Here is an 18,879-nt window from a genome sequence, read left to right as displayed (position 1 = left end):
TCAAGACTTTAAAAGTGGAAAGGCAGTAATGCATTGCTGGAATGAAAGTATTGCTTCAAGGGGAGCTCAAGAGGTAGGCTCTTGTGTATTGAAGTATGTCGAATCTCATGATATTGGTGCCATGATGGTAGTATGGTCGGATTCGTGTGGGGGCAAAACGGGAATTTTAAAATTATGACAATTTGGATGTATTTGGTTCAGAGTGACAAAACTAATATTGAGGAAATTACACACAAATTTGCTGAACCTGGTCACTCGTATCTTCTGAATGACAGTGATTTTGGGGATACAGAGAGGAAACTACGGCATTATCCAGATTTGCCCCAGAACAGCTTTATTGTATTATTGAGAATGCCAGAGTGAAGGAAGGTGAATTTGAAGTTGTAAAAATGGATTGTAGTGACTTCAAAAGTACTATGCTACTCGAAAAAGCAATGACTAACAGAAAAGTAAGTCTCTCTGGAGAAAAGGTTGAACGGCTTAGGAAATGAGATTTTCAAAAGAGAAGCCGGGGATAATTGAGTACAAATACAGCCACAATGACATGGAAGAATACTCTTCAGTGAATTTAAATAAACGCTTAAAAGCTCGCCACTGTTCTCTCAGTCAAATTACACTACCTACGGTGTATCCATTAGGGCGCACTCTATGCCCTGAGAAACTGAAAGATATTCAGAGCCTTCTAATGTACATACCCCCAATATACCATGAATTCTATAAGGGTCTCAAAATGGCTAAAGTATCAGGAATGAGCAGTGGCAGTAATGAAGAAGATGAGTAATGGGGAAGCATAATCATCGCCTTAAGTATATTCCAATGTTCTCTCCTAACTCCAAAAATTGCTTAATAATGCTGTATTACATAAATTCTGAAATTCTATCTGTGTGTTTCAGTTGCAAAATAGATCTATATATGAATATAATACAAAAACAAGAAAACTTTACTTTATATTTCGTACTGAAGTGTATTAATGTGATGTGACAACAAAATAACTTGACGTACATGGATATTTTACATTGTTTCTCTGTAGTTTTAAGTTTCAAACTGTAATCAAATGATGTGCTGCAAGGCTCAAAATGCTTGTAAAAGTTTTTCACACCTATTATGCGCCAGACCACATGTATATACATAAATATTTTTGAATAAATAAGTTGCTGTGAACTCCTAACTTCAGTCCTTTATTTCTCAAAACTAACTGTCACTTAGTTCATTTTGGCAAAAGACCACTCAAATATGAAGAGGGTAATCATCTTAAATGACTTGAATCTGACGTGAAAGTTCAATAGACATTTTATGATTTTGTCTTATTCTCAGGTTTCAACAAGAGTTCTTAGTGAAAGTCTTACGAAACATCTAAACTACCAGAAACTGTGTTCATTAGTGGCTAGAAAATCATGTGGCAGATTATTATGAGAACCAGATTCGTAAGTTGGTGGTTGGCATGCCAAGTGCCATAATATGGCCAAATATTGTGTTGAAGAATAGACTGAGGTACAAGCTTTTAGGTAAAAATCTTTTAAAAAATGCACTGTTTGTTTAATGTAAAAACAGTAATTATTTTAAAAAACACGCCATGTACATAGTATTATAGCAGCAATACACACTTTTAAAATCAACAGTCCCAAAGTAGCACTAACTAAGTACGGGATGAAAATTCCCACACCTGCACACTGCTCTGCAGTAACAGATGCTTCGACGAGTGCTGTAGATTTTGCAATATTACCTACCTTCTGTTCTATATATTTATTTTAACCCGTTTACTCACACTGTAAAATGGATACAGGAGCACTTAAGAAATCATAAACATATTTGAACATAGTAAAAGTCTCAACATAATGTTTAATTTGTATTTAGCCCATAAGCACAAGTCTTGTTTCAAAACAAAGTCGAAGAATGCAACTGGCAGTGCACCAGTTAATCGCACTAATCTGCTTTAGTAAATGTTACAGGCTGCGGTGCTGATTTCACATGACACAACAAGTTTCGAAAGTCATCATAACAATCACATCAACTGCCTTGTAAAACCCAGGCAAAGATCTCGCTGTAGCCAATGGCTTGTAAAAAATGGAATAGCATATTATGTCTTTTAGTGCTGCACCAACCCAGCGGCCCCCACAGTCACACTTAAATACACCCTCATCGGTAGCAGCACAGCACGACTCCTATGAACACTGTCCACAGCAGCTCCATAGGCTATCTCGAGTCAGTATGGAACAGTCTTGCCACTGTCTCGTTCAGTTCCTCGGTGGCAGAGTGGTGCTATTTCCTGGGGCGACAGCCATCTCCCCACCTTGAGTGGTCTCCCTCTGTGGGCTCTGGAAAATAAAATCCATTTTAGTTCAGACTGAACCACACACACAGTTAATAATTTCTTACGATAACATCAGTCATAAAGGAATAGTTCCACATGGCTCTCTCAGAGTAAGTGAATGTTGCTATACACTTTCAGGTATGCCTTATGCAACCAAATCAGGTGTGTGTTCCTGTCTAAGTGAATTAAATCACCTGAAGTACTTACACAGGTCATATCTTTACAGACAAAAAAGGGGCATGTGTAAAGGGCGAACTGCTCAGCTAAAGGGCATTATACACACACACACACACACACACACACACACACACAAACACACACACACACACACACCTGCGGTAATGGTGTGCTCCCTCTGTAGGAAGCAGTGAGAGTTATGTGTGGCACACAAGTACGTGCAGGAGTGGACTGCAAGGGGAGATAGAACATGGAAGAGAGAGACTATGAGGAGAGACCACTGTGGGTTTAGATTACTTGAGTCAGAATAATAGTGACAGAGGTGGAGACAGGCATGGATCAAAGATTATGTTGAAGAACAATTCCCAGCTATAAAATTCTGGGGAGCTGATAGTGAGAGTGGGACATCCAAATGGTACAGACTGTGCAGTAGCCATTCAAGTCTAGCAAATTGTGCTCAGCTGTGACTTCTGCCACTGCTCTCAGTCACAGTTGGGCAGTGGCCACCCATTTGTGAGGATGGCCAGTTGATGGTCACACTCACACAAAAGGTTGTGCAAGAATTATATCGGGGCTAGTCTACGATAGTACAACTTTCACAGGTGACCCTGCCTCAGACAGGGTTGGATAAGCCCAGAAAAGCATTGGGACAGGATGTGCTGGTGTGTGCGTGTAGGTTGGTTGGTTGTTTGAGGGTTAAGGGACCAAACAGCAAGGTTATCAGTCCCTTGTTTCAAATGTGACCCATTCCGCTAATGTGACATCTCAGGAAAGTCAGAACAATAAAAGGGAAAAGGCTAAAAACGTAAAAGGGCAGTCATGTTGTCAATGGTAAAAACAAAATGAGGGAAGTCAGCAAGAGAACGAACCCAACGCTACGCTGAAGCAGCATAGGCAAGACCACCTGTGACTTAAAACGTGCAACCGCTAGAATGTAGAAGTACGTATGGGAAAAGGAGACTAACCAATCCTTAAAAAAAGAAAGGGGGTCAAAACAGAGTAAAAGGGGAAGAAAAGAAGATCTCGGTCAGGGAGGTGAATCGGGAATCTCCGAACACGGCTTACAGTGGGAGACACCCAAACACTCACCGCCCTGCCCCAACAGCAGAGAGAGATTAAAAACATTAAAACTGAGAATAAAAACCACTTTCCCGGAGGAAACCGAGAACCAGAGAGACTATCCGGGAATCGTCAGCCAACATCAAAGGTAAAGTGTGGGGGAGTCTGTACTTATCACGCAGGGCCAAAAGAAGGGGGCATGCAACCAAAATGTGGGCTACTGACTGGAAGGCTCCACAACCACAAAGTGGGGGTGGCTCATCACGCAAAATAAAACCATGGGTCAGCCTGGTATCACCAATGCGGAGATGACACAGTGTGGTCGAGTCCTTTCGGGAGAGGCGAAAGGAAGAACGCCACAGTCCTGGTGTCATCTTAATCGCACGAAGTTTATTAGACAGGGGAGTAGCCTCCCAAGAATTGGCCCATGACTGTGTGAAGTTGGATTTGATGTGACGCCGTAAATCCGCTGCAGGAGGGGTTAAAGAAAACGGGGGTAAGTGACTGCTCCCCCAGCCAAACGATCAGCGAGCTCATTACCCGGGATACCCACACGGCCAGGGGCCCAAAGGAAGTCAATGGAACAAGCAGCACGGTGAATATCAGCGAGATGGTCATGGATGGCAGAGACCAAGGGATGGCCTGAAAAACACCGGTCAATAGCAAGAAGGCCACTCGTTGAGTCCGTACATAACAAAACGCAGTTGTGTTGGGACTGTTTAATAAAGGTAAGAGCCTGGGAAATTGCCATCAATTCCGCAGTAAACACCCCACATGTAGGTGGCAGCAGATGATCTTCCGTTCCAACAGAGGACGTGAAGGCATACCCCACATGATCAGCAGATTTAGAGCCATCAGTGTAAAAAACAACAGCATCCCGAAACTCCCATAAAATTTAGTGGAAAAAGGAACGGAACACCACCAGGGGGATGGAATCTTTCAGACCTCGGCAGAGATCCATCCGAATTCGAGGTTGAGGAACTAACCAAGGGGGGCTGGAGGGGAGGGAGCGAGGAAGACAGGACAAAGAAGGAAGCTGAAAATCACAGCAAAGAGACGCAAGGCGGAGCCCAACCAGTAAACCCGCCTGAGGGCAGAAGTCGGGTGGGCGACGTCCATGGTCTGGGAACAGGATAGAATAGGAAGGATGAGTGGGAGAGGAACGGATAGCGAGTGCATAAGACACCAGAAGCTGGGACCGCCGAACAGAAAGGGGGGGGGGGGGGGGGGGGGGATCCCAGCTTCAACCAGGAGACTATCAACAGAGCTAGTAGGGAAGGCACTGGTAGCCAAACGGATACCACGATGGTGTACTGGATCCAGCACGTGCAGTGTGGAAGGAGCAGCTGAACCATAAACTTGACAACCATAGTCCAAGCGAGACAGAACTAGAGCACGATAAAGATGGAGAAGGAGGGTACGGTCCGCACCCCAAGAGGAGTGGGCAAGGAAGCGAAGGACACGAGTTTACGGAAACATGCTACCTTCAGAAGTCTGATATGGGGCAGCCAAGTGAGCTTGTTGTCGAAAAGAAGACCCAGGAAACAAAACTGTGGGACCACAGGCAATAGTTGTGCATCGAGATAGAGCTCTGGATCAGGGTGGATCGTAGTACAGTGACAGAAGTGGACCACCCGCGATTTTGAAGAAGAGAATTGAAACCCGTGTGAAAGGATCCATGCAGAGGCACGCCGTATAGCCCCCTGGAGCTGCCGTTCTGCAGATGCCATCGAGGAGGAACTAACCCAAATGCAGAAATCATCCACATACAGGGCAGGGGCGATCAAAGGACCGACAGAGGCCACAAGTCCATCGATAGCAATGAGGAAAAGAAGGACACTCAAGACAGAACCCTGTGGGCTGCCCATCTCCTGGGTCCGTGGAGAACTAAAAACAGTACTAACTCGAACTCTGAATGACCGATGGAACAGGAACTGGCGGATAAGATTGGGAGTGGGCCCCGAAGACCCCACTGATGAAGGGTAAGTAAGATGTGATGGCGCCAGGCCGTGTCATAGGCCTTGCGAAGGTCAAAAAACACTGCAACCAAATGGCGGCGCTGGGAAAAAGCCTGCCGAACTGCGGATTCCAAGCGAAGTAAATGATCGATTGGAGACCGTCCCTCTCGAAAGCCACACTGGTAAGGGGACAATAGATCCCGAGATTCGAGGACCCAATTGAGCCGACGGGCTACCATCCGTTCAAGTAACTTAAACAACATTGGTCAAACTAATTGGCCGATAGCTGTCAACAGATAGGAGGTTCTTACCAGACTTACAGACAGGAACCACGATGCTATCCCTCCACTGAGAAGGGAAGTCACCCTGGAGCCAGATACGGTTAAACACCCGAAGAAGATGTTGCCGTTGTGGAGCACTGAGATGTTGAAGCAGTTGGTTATGAAAGGAATCTGGGCCAGGGGCCGTATCATGAGAAGAAGATAGAGCAGAAAGAAATTCACATTCAGTAAAAGGTTCGTTGTAAGATTCTGACTCACAAGGGGTAAAACATAAGGTGGAAGCTTCAGCCCGCTGTTTCTGGCGAAGGAAAGTAGCCGGATAGGAGGCTGATGCTGATGCCACTGCAAAATGGGTCGCAAGATGTTCTGCAAGAACTAATGGGTACGTAAAAAGGCCATCTGGGAGGTGAAGGCCTGGGAGGGTGGACTGCCGATGGCAACCTTGGAGACAGCGAAGTGTAGCCCATACCCGTGACAGAGGGACAGTAGAACCAAGGGAAGAAACGAATCGTTCCCAACATATCCGCTTGCTCTGTTTCATTAAATAACGGGCTTTAGTGTGGAGGCGTTTAAAGGTAGTAAGGCTGGCTACGGATGGGTGCCTCTTAAAGTGTTGCAAAGCTCGACGGCAATCACGGATGGCAGTGGCAATGGCCGTTCTCCACCATGGGACTTGCCGGCGACGAAATGGTCCAGATGAGCGCGGGACAGCAAGGTTAGCAGGTTAGCTATCACAAAGGTCGTCGTGTGGCGACCAGTGTAATGAAGAGAGGAGAGAGGGAGAAGAAAGAGAAAGATCAATGGCAGAAAAGGTACCATGACTGGCACTGAAATGAGTAGAGGAGCCATCATTAAGAAGGCAAAAGTCGTGGTCTGCAATAAACTGGTCTATAAGAAGACCTCGTCTAGATGGAAAGGCACTGCCCCACAAGGGATGATGAGCATTAAAATCCCCAAGGAGGAGGAAGAGAGGAGGAAGTTGCTGAAGAAGGGCAGTTAAGGCAGCAGGTGTAAGAGTCCTGTCAGGAGGGAGATAAAGATTGCAAACTGTGACCGCAGAGTCTAGGTGCACCCTAACAGCAACCGCTTCCAGTGTAGTTTGAAGAGGAATCCACGTGCTAGCAATGTCTGTACGGACCAACGTACAGACGCCACCAGAAGCCCGCAGGGGTCCGACCCGATTTCGACAGAAAACACAGAACCCACGAAGGGTCGGTGAGTGAGCATCAGTAAAATGAGATTCCTGGAGAACCACACAAGCTGCAGAGTAAGAAGAAAGAAGGGATTTCAATTCCGGAAGGTGACGATAGTATCCATTACAATTCCATTGGAGAACCACAGATTTAAATGGGGGCTGAACACGCTAAAGCCAGTCATACCGCCTGGTCCCCACCCGTCACCGACAAGGAGGGGGCGACATCCATGAACGATAGGTCAGCATCTGATTGTGAAATCGGGGAAGGGACCTCCGGTGACACCAGAGGCTCTTTGTCCCGGGACTTATGTTTCTTCTTCTTTTCAGGCTGAGATCGAGGAGGGCTGTGTGGCATAAAGGAGCCAGCTGCAGCAAGATCAGGAACAGAAAGAGACCGGGCGACCTGGGGGCCGACAGACCGCGGCTCTCGCGGTCGTCGCGCGGCAGCAGACCTTTGACCTGGAAGGTGCCGGGAAGGGGCATCCCGGGAGAGGTGCCCTTGACTGGCAGACGCCGAAGGAGTGGGACACTTCTCCGGCTGGGGAGGGGGAGCAGCACCCAGAGGAGAAGGTGTGGGAGCCACAGGGGAGGGGGGGAAGAGAGGGGTCCGGGGATGGGGGTAAGGAAGGGGGAGGAAGGGGTGAAGATGTAACCAAGGCGTAACTAGATGTCATGGACACAGGGTGAAGATGTGTATATTTCTTACAGGCCTCTGTGTAAGTTAAATGATCGAGGGACTTATACTCCTGTATCTTCTTTTCCTTCTTATATACTGGGCAATCTGGTGAACGTGGAGAATGACTACCATGACAATTTACACACACAGGAGGGGTAACACAGGGACTCCCCTCATGGAGTGGACGTCCACAGTCACCACATAGAGGGGCCTGTGAACAGCGGGAAGACATTGTCCCAAACGCAAGCACTTAGAACACCTCATAGGAGGTGGTATGTACGGCTTCACATCACATCGATAAACCATAATCTTAACTTTCTCAGGGAGGGTATCCCCTTCAGGATAAAGGCACCAGTATCAATGCGATTGTCTTTAGGACCCTTCTGAACACGCCGAACAAAGTGAACATCCCGCCGTCCGAGATCGTCCCGAAGTTCCTCATCAGTTTGAAGGATGAGGTCCCTGTGAAAAAAAATCACACCTTGTACCATATTTAGAGACTGGTGAGGGGTAATGGACACAGGAATTGCGCCAAGATGGGTACAGGCACGAAGGGCCGCAGATTGGGCAGCTGAAGCACTTTTGATCAGCAACGAACCCGACCGCATCTTGCTCAGGGAGTCCACTTTGCCAAACTTGTCTTCAATGTGTTCCACAAAGAATAAAGGTTTGGCATTGGTGAAAGTATCTCCATCGGTCCTGGTGCGAACTAGATAACAGAGGAAAGGTTTCGCCCCTAGCCGACGGGCCTGACCCTCTTCCCAGGGGGTAGCCATGGAAGGGAAGGCCGAAGGGGCAAGAGAAGCAGAACTTGAGGAATCAGTTCCACGCAGAGAGATGGCTGCAGAAGAACGGCCAGAGTTCTGGACCCGTATGCGTTTCATTTGCATAGCGTCTGCCCTGATACCAACCACTCCGATCAGGGGCTCTCCTCACAGGCGCCACCCAGCCACAGCAAGGGCCGTCTGGCAAGGCGGCCATTGCCGAGAGTTCCGATGCTCCAGGATGACGAGCAACCACTCCAAGGCATGCATGAGGTGGTCACAGCTCAGGTATCAGAAGTTTGATCCCTTTGTGTTCAGGGGGCTCAACCAAAAGGGTACATAGCGACCGTACCACACGGGCTGGCTACCGTGCTGGCTATGCACCCTAGCATCAGACAACGACGTGAAAGAAAAGGTGGAATGTACTAGGAGGGCGCACGTCGGAGACACTAGGTAAGGTGCTCTTCCCCAAATGGCTCACACTACAGAGTAGAAATTTTGTAATGGAGGTCAAACCCCAAAGGGGGACCAAAGAATGCCAAAAGGCGGAAATGATTATGCAACAAAGCCGAATTGTAAAACCAACAGAACCAGGAGGATAGCGGGGGCTAACGTAAGCAAGGACACCAAGAGAGGGAGAGGAGAGGGCGAGGGGAAAGGAGCAAGGAGGGGAAGGAAATGCGTGTAGGTAAATGGATCACCATCAAGAAACTTACTGAAATGTACCATAGTTAGCTATGCCCATAGGCAACTGGAAACATTTTTCACCGAAAACACTGTCTGTCTGGTCTCATAGTGGGATAAATCTATTAACAGTTAAGATTATTACTTTTACTTACTGTTTTTCCGTAAGTCTCATTTTCGTTTGCCAACTGTATATGTGCATGCTGATGTTCAGAGAAGCACTGGTGTACTCTGCCAGTCCAGTTGGATTATCAGCACATGCTGATCCACCGAGCCAAATCTCTGCTGTTTTCAGTTAGCTTAGCCGATCTGAGATGTACACTTGGCACTTGTTGCCTTCACATGGGCTCACTTGGCCTGCTGGGTTGCTTGTATATGGCACGGGTAGAATACACAGACTTAAATCAATAGTCATAGCAACCTAACAACGAAGACATATGGCTCGTATTTTACTTTTCTTGTTTTCTGAGCAACTGAGCATCTCGCGATAATCAGGGGAGCACAGTTAGTAACCATTCCTCTGTGTAAAGAACACATTTCTAATGACCATAAGCAAAAGCAGATCAAAAAGTAAAAATAAAAATTAAAACTTGTCTCCATTCCCGAGCCATCAGTAAGCAATAAATTACTCAAAATCTTAACTTCTCCTGAAGGGTAGTTACCCTACAGAGGTTGGTTGGTTTTGGGGTTTGATGGGGGCTAAACATGGAGTTCATCAGTCCCCTGTTCCAAACAGACAAACTTCTAAAAGGCCTTTACAGTAAAAGCGTAACCTCTGCACCCAGAGAGAGGGAACACCAACGGGTACAGAGCTAAAATGAACACTGCAGTAACACAAAATAGAGGACACTTAAAAGGAGCAGAGCAAATAGTTGACTAGAGTAAAACAGACTACAGTGGTTGATGGATCAGGTAAAAGGTCAACCTCTCAACTACAAAAGAAGAACCTCCAGCTGGAGAGTGTTGATAGAGGTACCAACACAACTTGTTACCATAAAAGACACTATTTTGGTATCCACGTCACAATTAAAAGTCACTGGAGTGGGTGCAGCCTGAGAAATCATGCGAGAGCGCCCACACTAGAGCGAGTGATAAAACCCAGCTGCATGGATAAAACGTAAAACTGAGTCAGCTATAGAGGCATCGCCACTGACAATTACAGGAAGTGCAGCTGGTAAATTAAAGGACTGCCGCAAGGGGGCTAAAAGGGGGCAGTCCATCAGAAGATGGACCACTGTCAGCCCTACATCACAGCGACACTTGGGCGGGTTCTCACGACGAAGGACATAGCTGTGGGTCAACCACGTCCAGTTCGCAGACGGCAGATAACAACTGAGTCACTATGCGTGCCCCTCAAGGAAGAGTTCCATACAGCCGTGGACGACTTGACCATGCGGAGCTTATTTGGCGTATTCAAGACAGACCATTCAGAGCTCCAGACATCACAGATCTTGCGATGTAGGGCTGACCGGAGATCTCTTTCCACAAGACCAAGCTCCAGGGATGGCTAAGTGGTGGCCTGCTTGGCCAACCGATCGACACGTTCATTTCCTGGACTGCCGATGTGGCCCGGGGTCCACACAAACGTCGCTGAACGACCACACTCTGCGAGAGCAGGAACAGTATCTTTAATACCGCGCACGAAAGCGTCTCGAGAAAAACAGTGGTCGAGTGCTTAGTCGCCGTGGGTGAAAGCAAACCCAGTGCGTCCATCGACCACAGAACCATCGATGTAGACTGCACTGCGAAACAAGGCAAGAAGAGCCAGGAATTTTTGACGAAGACTGGCAGGTGGAACGGAGGACTTGGAGGGGTAGAAGAAGAGGGCCGGAAGGATGGAGGAAAGGGAAAGGACTCTAGTGATGAGAGAAGGGAACGAACGCGGGCCGCGATCGGGAGACCCGACCTAGGCCGCGATCGTGTGGAGGGGAGTGCAGAAGATGGAAAAAGGAGCCTGCGGTTTGGGTGGTCGGGCGAGGCATGGACACGGGCAATGTATGACACAAGCAACTATTGTTGGTGGAATCGTAGGGGAGGGATTCCAGCTTCTACAAGAAGGCTAGTCACTGGGCTAGTGCGGAAGGCACCTGTCGCCAGTCTGACACCACAATTGAGAATCGGGTCGACGATGTGCAACGTTGAAGGTGCTGCTGAGTAGTACACCACGCTCCCGTAGTCGAGACAGGACTGGACTAAGGCCTTATAGAGACGTAGGAGGGTTGTTCGTGCAGCCCCCCAAACGGTGTGGCTGAGGCAGTGAAGGATGGTGAGGTGCCGCCAGCACCATTGTTTAAGCTCGCGAAGATGAGGTGTCCAAGTGAGCTGAGCATCAAACAGCATGCCAAGCAAGTGATGCGTCTCCTCAATACGAATGAGTTCATTGGCAAGGTAGAGTTCTGGATGGAGGTGGACCATTCGACGACGACAGCAATGCATCACTCGGGTCTTAGAGGCTGAGAACTGAAAACCATGGTTGGATGCCGAAAAATGTGCCTTACGGATAGCTCCCTGCAGCCGCCGTTCAGCGACGCTGATGCTTGAGGAACTGTAATAAAGACAAAAGTCATCAGCATATAGAGAGGAACAGACCGATGAGCCCACCATTGCCGCAAGACCATTAATCACCACCAAAAAGAGGGGAACAATGAGAACTGAGCCCTGCAGGACACCATTCTCCGGAATATGGGTAGAGCTAAAATATGAGCCAACTCTAACTCGAAAGGAGCGATTGGAGAGAAAATTCCGTAGAAAAATCTGAAGTGGACCCCGTAAGCCCCATTCGTGCAGCGTAGCAAGGATATGATGGTGCCAGGTGGTATCGTATGCCTTCCGAAGATCAAAGAAAACAGCAACTAGATGTTCTTGCCGAGTAAAAGCTGTATGAATAGCTGACTCTAGCGAGAATAAATTGTCAATCGCTGAGCGGCCCTGACAGAAGCCCCCCTGTTGCTGGGCGAGGAGGCCCCGAGCTTCGAGGATCCACATGAACCGCCGACTCACCATCCATTCCAGGAGTTTGCACATAACGTTGGTAAGGCTGATAGGGCAATAGCTATCAACCACCAGCGGATCTGCACCAGTTTTCAGCACCGGGATGGTAAAGCTATCATGCCAACGAGTTGGGAAAACACCCTCAGTCCAGATGCGGTTAAACAGGGCGAGTAATTCACCCTGACAGTGCGTCAAGAGATGGCGAAGAAACTGGTTGTGAATTCGGTCTGGACCTGGAGAGGCATCGGGGCAAGCTGTAAGGGCACTTTGGAACTCCCATTCACTAAACGGGGTGTTGTATCATTCCTAACAGTGCATGTGAAACGACAACTGCGTATGCTCAGCCTGCTCTTTAATGGTGCGGAATTCTGCACTGTAGCCTGCTGTCGCGGAAATACGAGTGAAGTACTCTGCCAGATGTTCGGCGATGGCAATTGGGTCAGTACAAAGTGTACCCCGACGAGAAAGGCAAGGGACAGACGCATGAGAACGAAAGCCAAAAATGCGCCGAACCCGCGACCACACCTGAGATGGGGAGGTGCGAGAACCTATGGTGGCAACATATCATTCCCAGCAGTCCTGTTTGTTCCGCTGGATTAGCCGCCGGGCCCGGGCCCACAGCCGTTTAAAGGCAACCGGATTCTCTAGGGAAGGATGACACCGGTGTTGTTGCAGGGCTCGTCGGCAGTCCCGGATAGCTTTTGCAATCTCTGGTGTCCACCAAGGGACTGACTTACGCCTTAGGGTACTGGAAGAGCAGGGGACAGTTGCCCCGGCAGCAGAAACAATGGCCATAGTGACGGCCGAATATGTGCCACGAGTCAAGCTAAAATATGTGGGAGCACCAGCGTTAAGGAGGCAGATGTCCTGCTGTGCCAAGAGGGCCTCAACGTTCCTACCCTGGCCCGAGATCTGGGCCCCACCCCATAAAGGGTGGCGGGCATTGAAGTCCCCCAAAAGAAGGAATGGCGGGGAGGCAGCTGGGCGAACAAGGCAGCTAGGTCGACAAGAGGGACAATCTTATACGGGGTGGGGGGTAGAGGGAACAGATGGTAAGCTCCATTCCTGCCCGGTTTCTAACAACCACCGCCTTGAGAGCCGTGTGAAGTGACAATGGGGCACTAGGAACAGTGGCAAGAACATAAACACAGACACTGTCAGACACCCTGTCATATTCTACGCAGTTCTTATAGTAACCCCGGTAGCCACAGAGGGAGGGGGTCCGCCGAACAGGAAACCATGTTTCCTGTAGGGCCAGGGAAGCGGCACAAAAGCTGTTTCAACTCAGCAAGGTGGTGGAAAAAACCACAGCAATTCCATTGAAGGATAATAGTATCAGACTGAAGACATGAAAGAACCTGTGGTGGGAGGGGGGGGGGGGGGTGATATGTTATGCCTTAGAAGCGCTCACCGCCACTTCCATAGGAGTTGTGGGTCGAGCAACATCTAGCTCCTAAGGGGACGCTAGATGCTCTACATCATCTTCAGGTGCAGTGGAACTTTCCTGTCTCTATGTCCTTCTCCTTTTGCTTTTTCTTCTTTTTGGTAGGGTCCCGTTTGTCCTTCGTTTTATCAGGCTGGGTGGGCTTTTCCGACCCAGTCTCAAGGACCGAGGAAGACCTGGAAGCCCTACGGCCCTCAGGTGGTGGCTTTTTCAGCCACTGGCTGACATCTGGAGGACCAGTAACTGTGGAAGGGAGGGCACCAAGCGATCCCTTCCGCGCGAGGGGAGCCGGAGGCAGCAGGCATTTCTCCGGCTCAGAGGTGGGGACTGAAGTCCCCAAAGAAGGAGGGGTTGTTACTCCCGATGTTGATAACAGGGGAGCAACGAAAGAGGGTGTTCCCCAACTACCTGGGGGACAGGAATACCGTATTTACTCGAATCTAAGCCGCACTTTTTTTCCGGTTTTTGTAATCCAAAAAACCGCCTGCGGCTTAGAATCGAGTGCAAAGCAAGCGGAAGTTCTGAAAAATGTTGGTAGGTGCCGCCACAACTAATTTCTGCCATCGAATATATGTAGCGCTACACAGGCATGCTTTGTAGGCAACGAGATAAATACTGGCGCCAAAACCTCTGCGTCAGTAAATAAATAAAAAAAGGGTGGAAGACGAGCTTTTTTTTCTCCGCCCTGAGTTTCGACCACTGCATTTTCATACATTATCCAACGAAGTAAATACAAATTCCGTATTGTTCATCTTCGAAAGTAGCAGAATTTCAATGTACTACGAAAATTCGACTGGCAAGACTGTTGCTAATAGGAACCTGATGAAATGCGAATCACATGCAGTATTCTCTTCACCATAAGAATAATACGAATATAAACATTTTGCCATGTATTCTTTCATGTTTGTTGCTATCTCATTTAAATCCTGTCTGCCTAATAAACTACAAAACTAGAGTGAGACAACAGGAAACGCGGAAGAAAATACGTATCATGTCCTGTTTATATTCGTATTATTTTTATGCCTCATAGTGATACAGTCAGAAATGAAGCACGGCAACTGTCTAGATTTTTAAATCTAAAATGACTAATTTCTGTGCAGAATTTGATGTACTAAAGAAGCGGCCGCAAAGATTTTCAAATGGAGAAAAATTTTCGCCTAACTCTCGTTCAGAACATGTTCTATCATACGCAGTCTATTATTTGGTTCTTGTTGATCATTATCAAAGAAAGCAGCAGTGTAAGTAACAACAAGTAGCAGTCGCTTGCCATTGTTTCGCTAATGAGACAATTCCTCTCTTTTTTTAATCGTAAGCGGCGGTAGCGCGCACAAAAGCAAGCCATGCCGCGGGCGGCGACAGGCCGTAACCACGCACTATCAGATGCGACAAACAATGCATGACGCAGTACAGTAATGCATTTTCATCTTATAGTGATGTAAACACCTATAACAAAGAAAACGGCACTTATCAGATCAAAGCAAAATAGTAATCGATTCAAACCAGACGAAGCACGTGAAAAAGGAAGGGTATCCGTATAAATACGGATGGAGCGCCTGACGCATAGCAATGGCTACCTGGTAAAGCTTAACTGCTAAGCTTACTACTCGAACCAAACTATTGTAGCTGTATCGTCTTTCATTCGACCTAAATTGAGTCTCATATTACAATGGACCAACTTTGTTTCAATTTGAAGGTGCATCCTAGGACTTTTCTCTCCCCTTGAATTTCGAGTCTCAAATTTCAGGTGCGGCTTAGATTCGGGAATTATTTTTTTCCTTGATTTCGAGTCTCATATTTCAGGTGCGGCTTAGATTCGAGTGCGGCTTAGATTCGAGTAAATACGGTAGATGGCTGGGCTGGAGGGCCGACAAGAAGCGGCTGAGGTTGGGGGCTCGTCGCCAGGGATGGCAACATCGAAGCTGCTGCAGCAAACGTCGATGAAATGCGCACAGGGTGAAGTCGGTCATACTTGCATTTAGCCTCTGTGTTAGCGAGACTATCCAAGGTCTTATACTCCATAATCTTCCGTTCTTTTTGATAAACCATGCAGTCTGAAGAGCAAGGTGAATGTTTCTGTCTGCAGTTGACATAAACAGGGGGCGGCGAACACGGGACTTTGGGGTGGGAGGCACGTCCACAATCCTGACAGGTAGGGTTGGCGTCACATCTCTATGACATATGCGCAAACCTCGACCACTTAAAGCAGCACATGGGAGGAGCGACGTAAGGCTTAACATCACATTGATATATCATCACCTTGACCTTCTCGGGCAGGGTGTCTCCCTCAAAAGCCAAGATGAAGGTGCCGGTGGCGACCCTACTATCTATAGGTCCCCTGAAGTCACGTCGTACAAAGTGGACATTCCAGATTCGCACGGAGCTCTTCGTCAGACTGCAACAACAGGTCACGATGAAAATTAAGTTCCTGAACCATATTGAGGCTCTTATGAGGCGTAATGGAGACTGCAACATCACCGAGCTTGTCACAGGCAAGCAATGCCCGTGACTGTGCTGGGGATGCTGTCTGTAAGAGGATTGCTCCAGGCCTCACTTTAGACATGCCCTCAACTTCTCCGAACTTGTCCTCTAAATTTTCCACAAAAAACTGAGGCTTTGTGGTCAGCAATGAGTCCCCATCTGTTCGGCTGCAAACCAGAAATCGAGGAGAATACGTCTCACCAGGTAATTTAGACTGCCGTTCCTCCCCTGGTGTAGGCAGGGAAGGGAACGATTGGGGGTCATACTGTAAAGCATTGAACTTTCCATTCGTAGAGACTCGTGCTTGCGCACTATTCGTATTTGTTTCATGGTGGTCCCACGAGCAGCTAGGGGAAGGAATATCCATACAGACAGAGTCCCCCCCACTTGCCTGGGTAAGCCTAATACAATCGGGGGGCAGCAGGTTCCCCAGAGGTCGCCCACTTGCAACTGTTCTACCGCAACAGCCATGCGCCTCCTCGGCGCGCAGCACACCTCGAGATTGAGGGTTTTTTATAGAGGTTTATACCATCCTCGCGACCCAGGCAGTTAAGCCAAAATCCCCGGGCTCTGTACCGTACAACGTTCCACCGTCACGCCTTACAGTGGTTGTTGAAGCACGCTCAGAGCTTACGGTATTGAGGAATGGTGGCGCTTCCCAGTCCCCAGCTCAGGAACCTTGGCGTCGCCAGGCCCGTACCCAGCAACTAAATGCTGAGCCCCCTGAGGGGACCCTACAGAGGCAGGCAGACATTATGCTCAGAAACAAGATACTTTGTAACGTGTAATGTTCTCACATCAGTACTGTATAGAAGCGAAATCCACTATTTACTCGGGGGTGCGGGGTGCAGCTGTCTTCCCAGGTTCCATCAAAACCACATCCTCAAAAATCACTATGTATTCAGAAGAGAAACAATCAAATATTTGTGACAGCAAAGATATAAGTTTCACATACCACAGACAATTGCAAAGTTTAGAGTAAGTGTAACAAACTTTTTAGGTAGCTATCTTAAGTCAACAAAAATTCATAATTTTCCTTAGTCAGTATACATCAAAAAATGTATCTTTCCCAAGGAGCCTCCAGTAAAAAGGGGGGTTGTTATGGCAGTGTTTTACATATCTGTCTGTTCACGTACCAATAAAGCTAAACAGCAGTAGTGACAAACACGAAAAGTTACAGTTTCTTGAAAGTTATTTGTGAATTGTAGTATTTTGTAATATTATCTACTGTTTATATGTGTTCCTATGTTGATGTGGCCTTGTAAACTATCCAAAATAGCCATAAAACATTTATCTTTAAAGTTTGTTTTTTCTTCTAACAGCAAATGCACCACCTCTCCTCTGAACATCAGCATGCACATATACTGTTGTCAAACGAAAATGAGACTTACAGAAAAAAAATAAGGAAAAGTAATAATCTTAACTGTTAATAGATTTATCCCACTATGAGACAAGACAGTGTTTTCATTGAAAAATGTTTCCAGTTGCCTATGGAACCATGACTACCTGGATGCGAACCTCTTCATCCACCAGCTAATTGACAGCCATGAATGTCTTTCCTAATGGCTCCAAACATATAGAAATTGCATGCAGAGGATCTGGACTATATAGAAGTTGTGTAAGGGCTTTTCAGCCAAACATCAACAGTGTAAGCAAACCAACATTTGCAAAATGTGGATCAGTGCTGTCATGGCTAGAGATCTTATGCACACAAGAACTGATGAATATCACTGGAAGTTCTGCTAGGCTCGAACTCTTACAGGTATTAGTGAAATGCTGCAAGGAATGTGGCGAATGGGCAAGGTGTACTACATTAGTAGTGTGTGGATAAGGTCAGAATTTAGGTCTGATTCGTAAGGAGACCCAGGCTGAAATCCCCATCCGGCATGAATCTTCAACTTCCCCGTGGTCTTCAATCAATGCCCATTTGCAGCCAATGTCTGTAATTCCTTTGTGTCTTTGTGAGACTTTTGAAAGGTAACAACACTGTATGTAAGAATGCCACAATGGCAGGAAATGTAATGAAGGCCTACAGACGATCAACTCTTAGTTCTGAGACTACCAGCTATCTACAGGTTAAAAGTAACATGCAATGCAGTATAGAAATCTAGGGAAAGTCCTGTTATACTTCTGCTCCACAATTAATAAAAAATAAAAAATGTAAACCTAAGAACCACGAACTGTCTGTATGTCAAAGAGAACCACATGAAAATATTCATGGGGAAAAGCCGATGCCAGACTGAATCATTGGAATAACATTAAGGAAATGTTTTTTCTCCATGAATCAGATGCCTTACAAAACCCTCACTCAACTAATGCAAAGTCCACGTTGAAATGTTAACAATATTATGGAAAGGATAAAATGCTACTCAGTTGCTGCCAGGCACAATGAAAAGGCTGTTATAAAAATAAGCTTTCAGCCAAAGCATTCTTCAGAAACCCTAAAGTGAATTGTGGGGTATAATAGTAGATTTAGAAACTGAGTGTTAATTAAGACCACAGACCATTACACTAAAATTACATGCTACTACTGTATAACCAAATATACAACTGGCCTGTACTTATGTTGAGTAGGTGAAATTCCAATTGCTGCCGGTAGACACCTATGGATATATATATATTTTTAAAAAAATCTAGGTTTCAGAACTGTTTGTCTCTTACTCATGGAGGAAAGAAGGGTAGGTTGAAGAAGGTTAGAATGGAGGGGCAAGCTCACTCAGAGTCCAGGACGAGAGCGGCCCACCTATCGTCAACATCCTCCTCCTACTTTAATGTTGTCTCTCAGCTGTACTTCGAATTCTGAACCCTGAAGGTAAGTTCCAATCAGCCATTCTGTTTCCTTGTAATTAAAAACATTAGGA

At 47.0% G+C, this 18,879-nt stretch overlaps 1 protein-coding gene across 2 annotated transcripts in view; it reads right to left on the bottom strand.

The window, feature by feature from the left end:
- Window positions 1-1,514: 1,514 nt before the first annotated feature.
- The window catches only part of LOC126473970 (COP9 signalosome complex subunit 1), a 91,549-nt gene continuing 74,184 nt past the window's right edge, over window positions 1,515-18,879 (bottom strand). For both annotated transcript variants that reach the window (XM_050101355.1, XM_050101354.1), the window contains exon 11: window positions 1,515-2,315. In XM_050101355.1, the coding sequence (XP_049957312.1) occupies window positions 2,235-2,315 (81 nt within the window). In that variant the 3' untranslated portion in view covers window positions 1,515-2,234. The remainder of the gene's footprint in view (window positions 2,316-18,879) is intronic.

This window comes from Schistocerca serialis, chromosome 4 (assembly GCF_023864345.2).
Source record: "Schistocerca serialis cubense isolate TAMUIC-IGC-003099 chromosome 4, iqSchSeri2.2, whole genome shotgun sequence".
NCBI lineage: Eukaryota > Metazoa > Arthropoda > Insecta > Orthoptera > Acrididae > Schistocerca > Schistocerca serialis.
The sequence above is the reverse complement of the archived record's forward strand: the minus strand, read 5'-3'. Positions and strand labels throughout refer to the sequence as shown.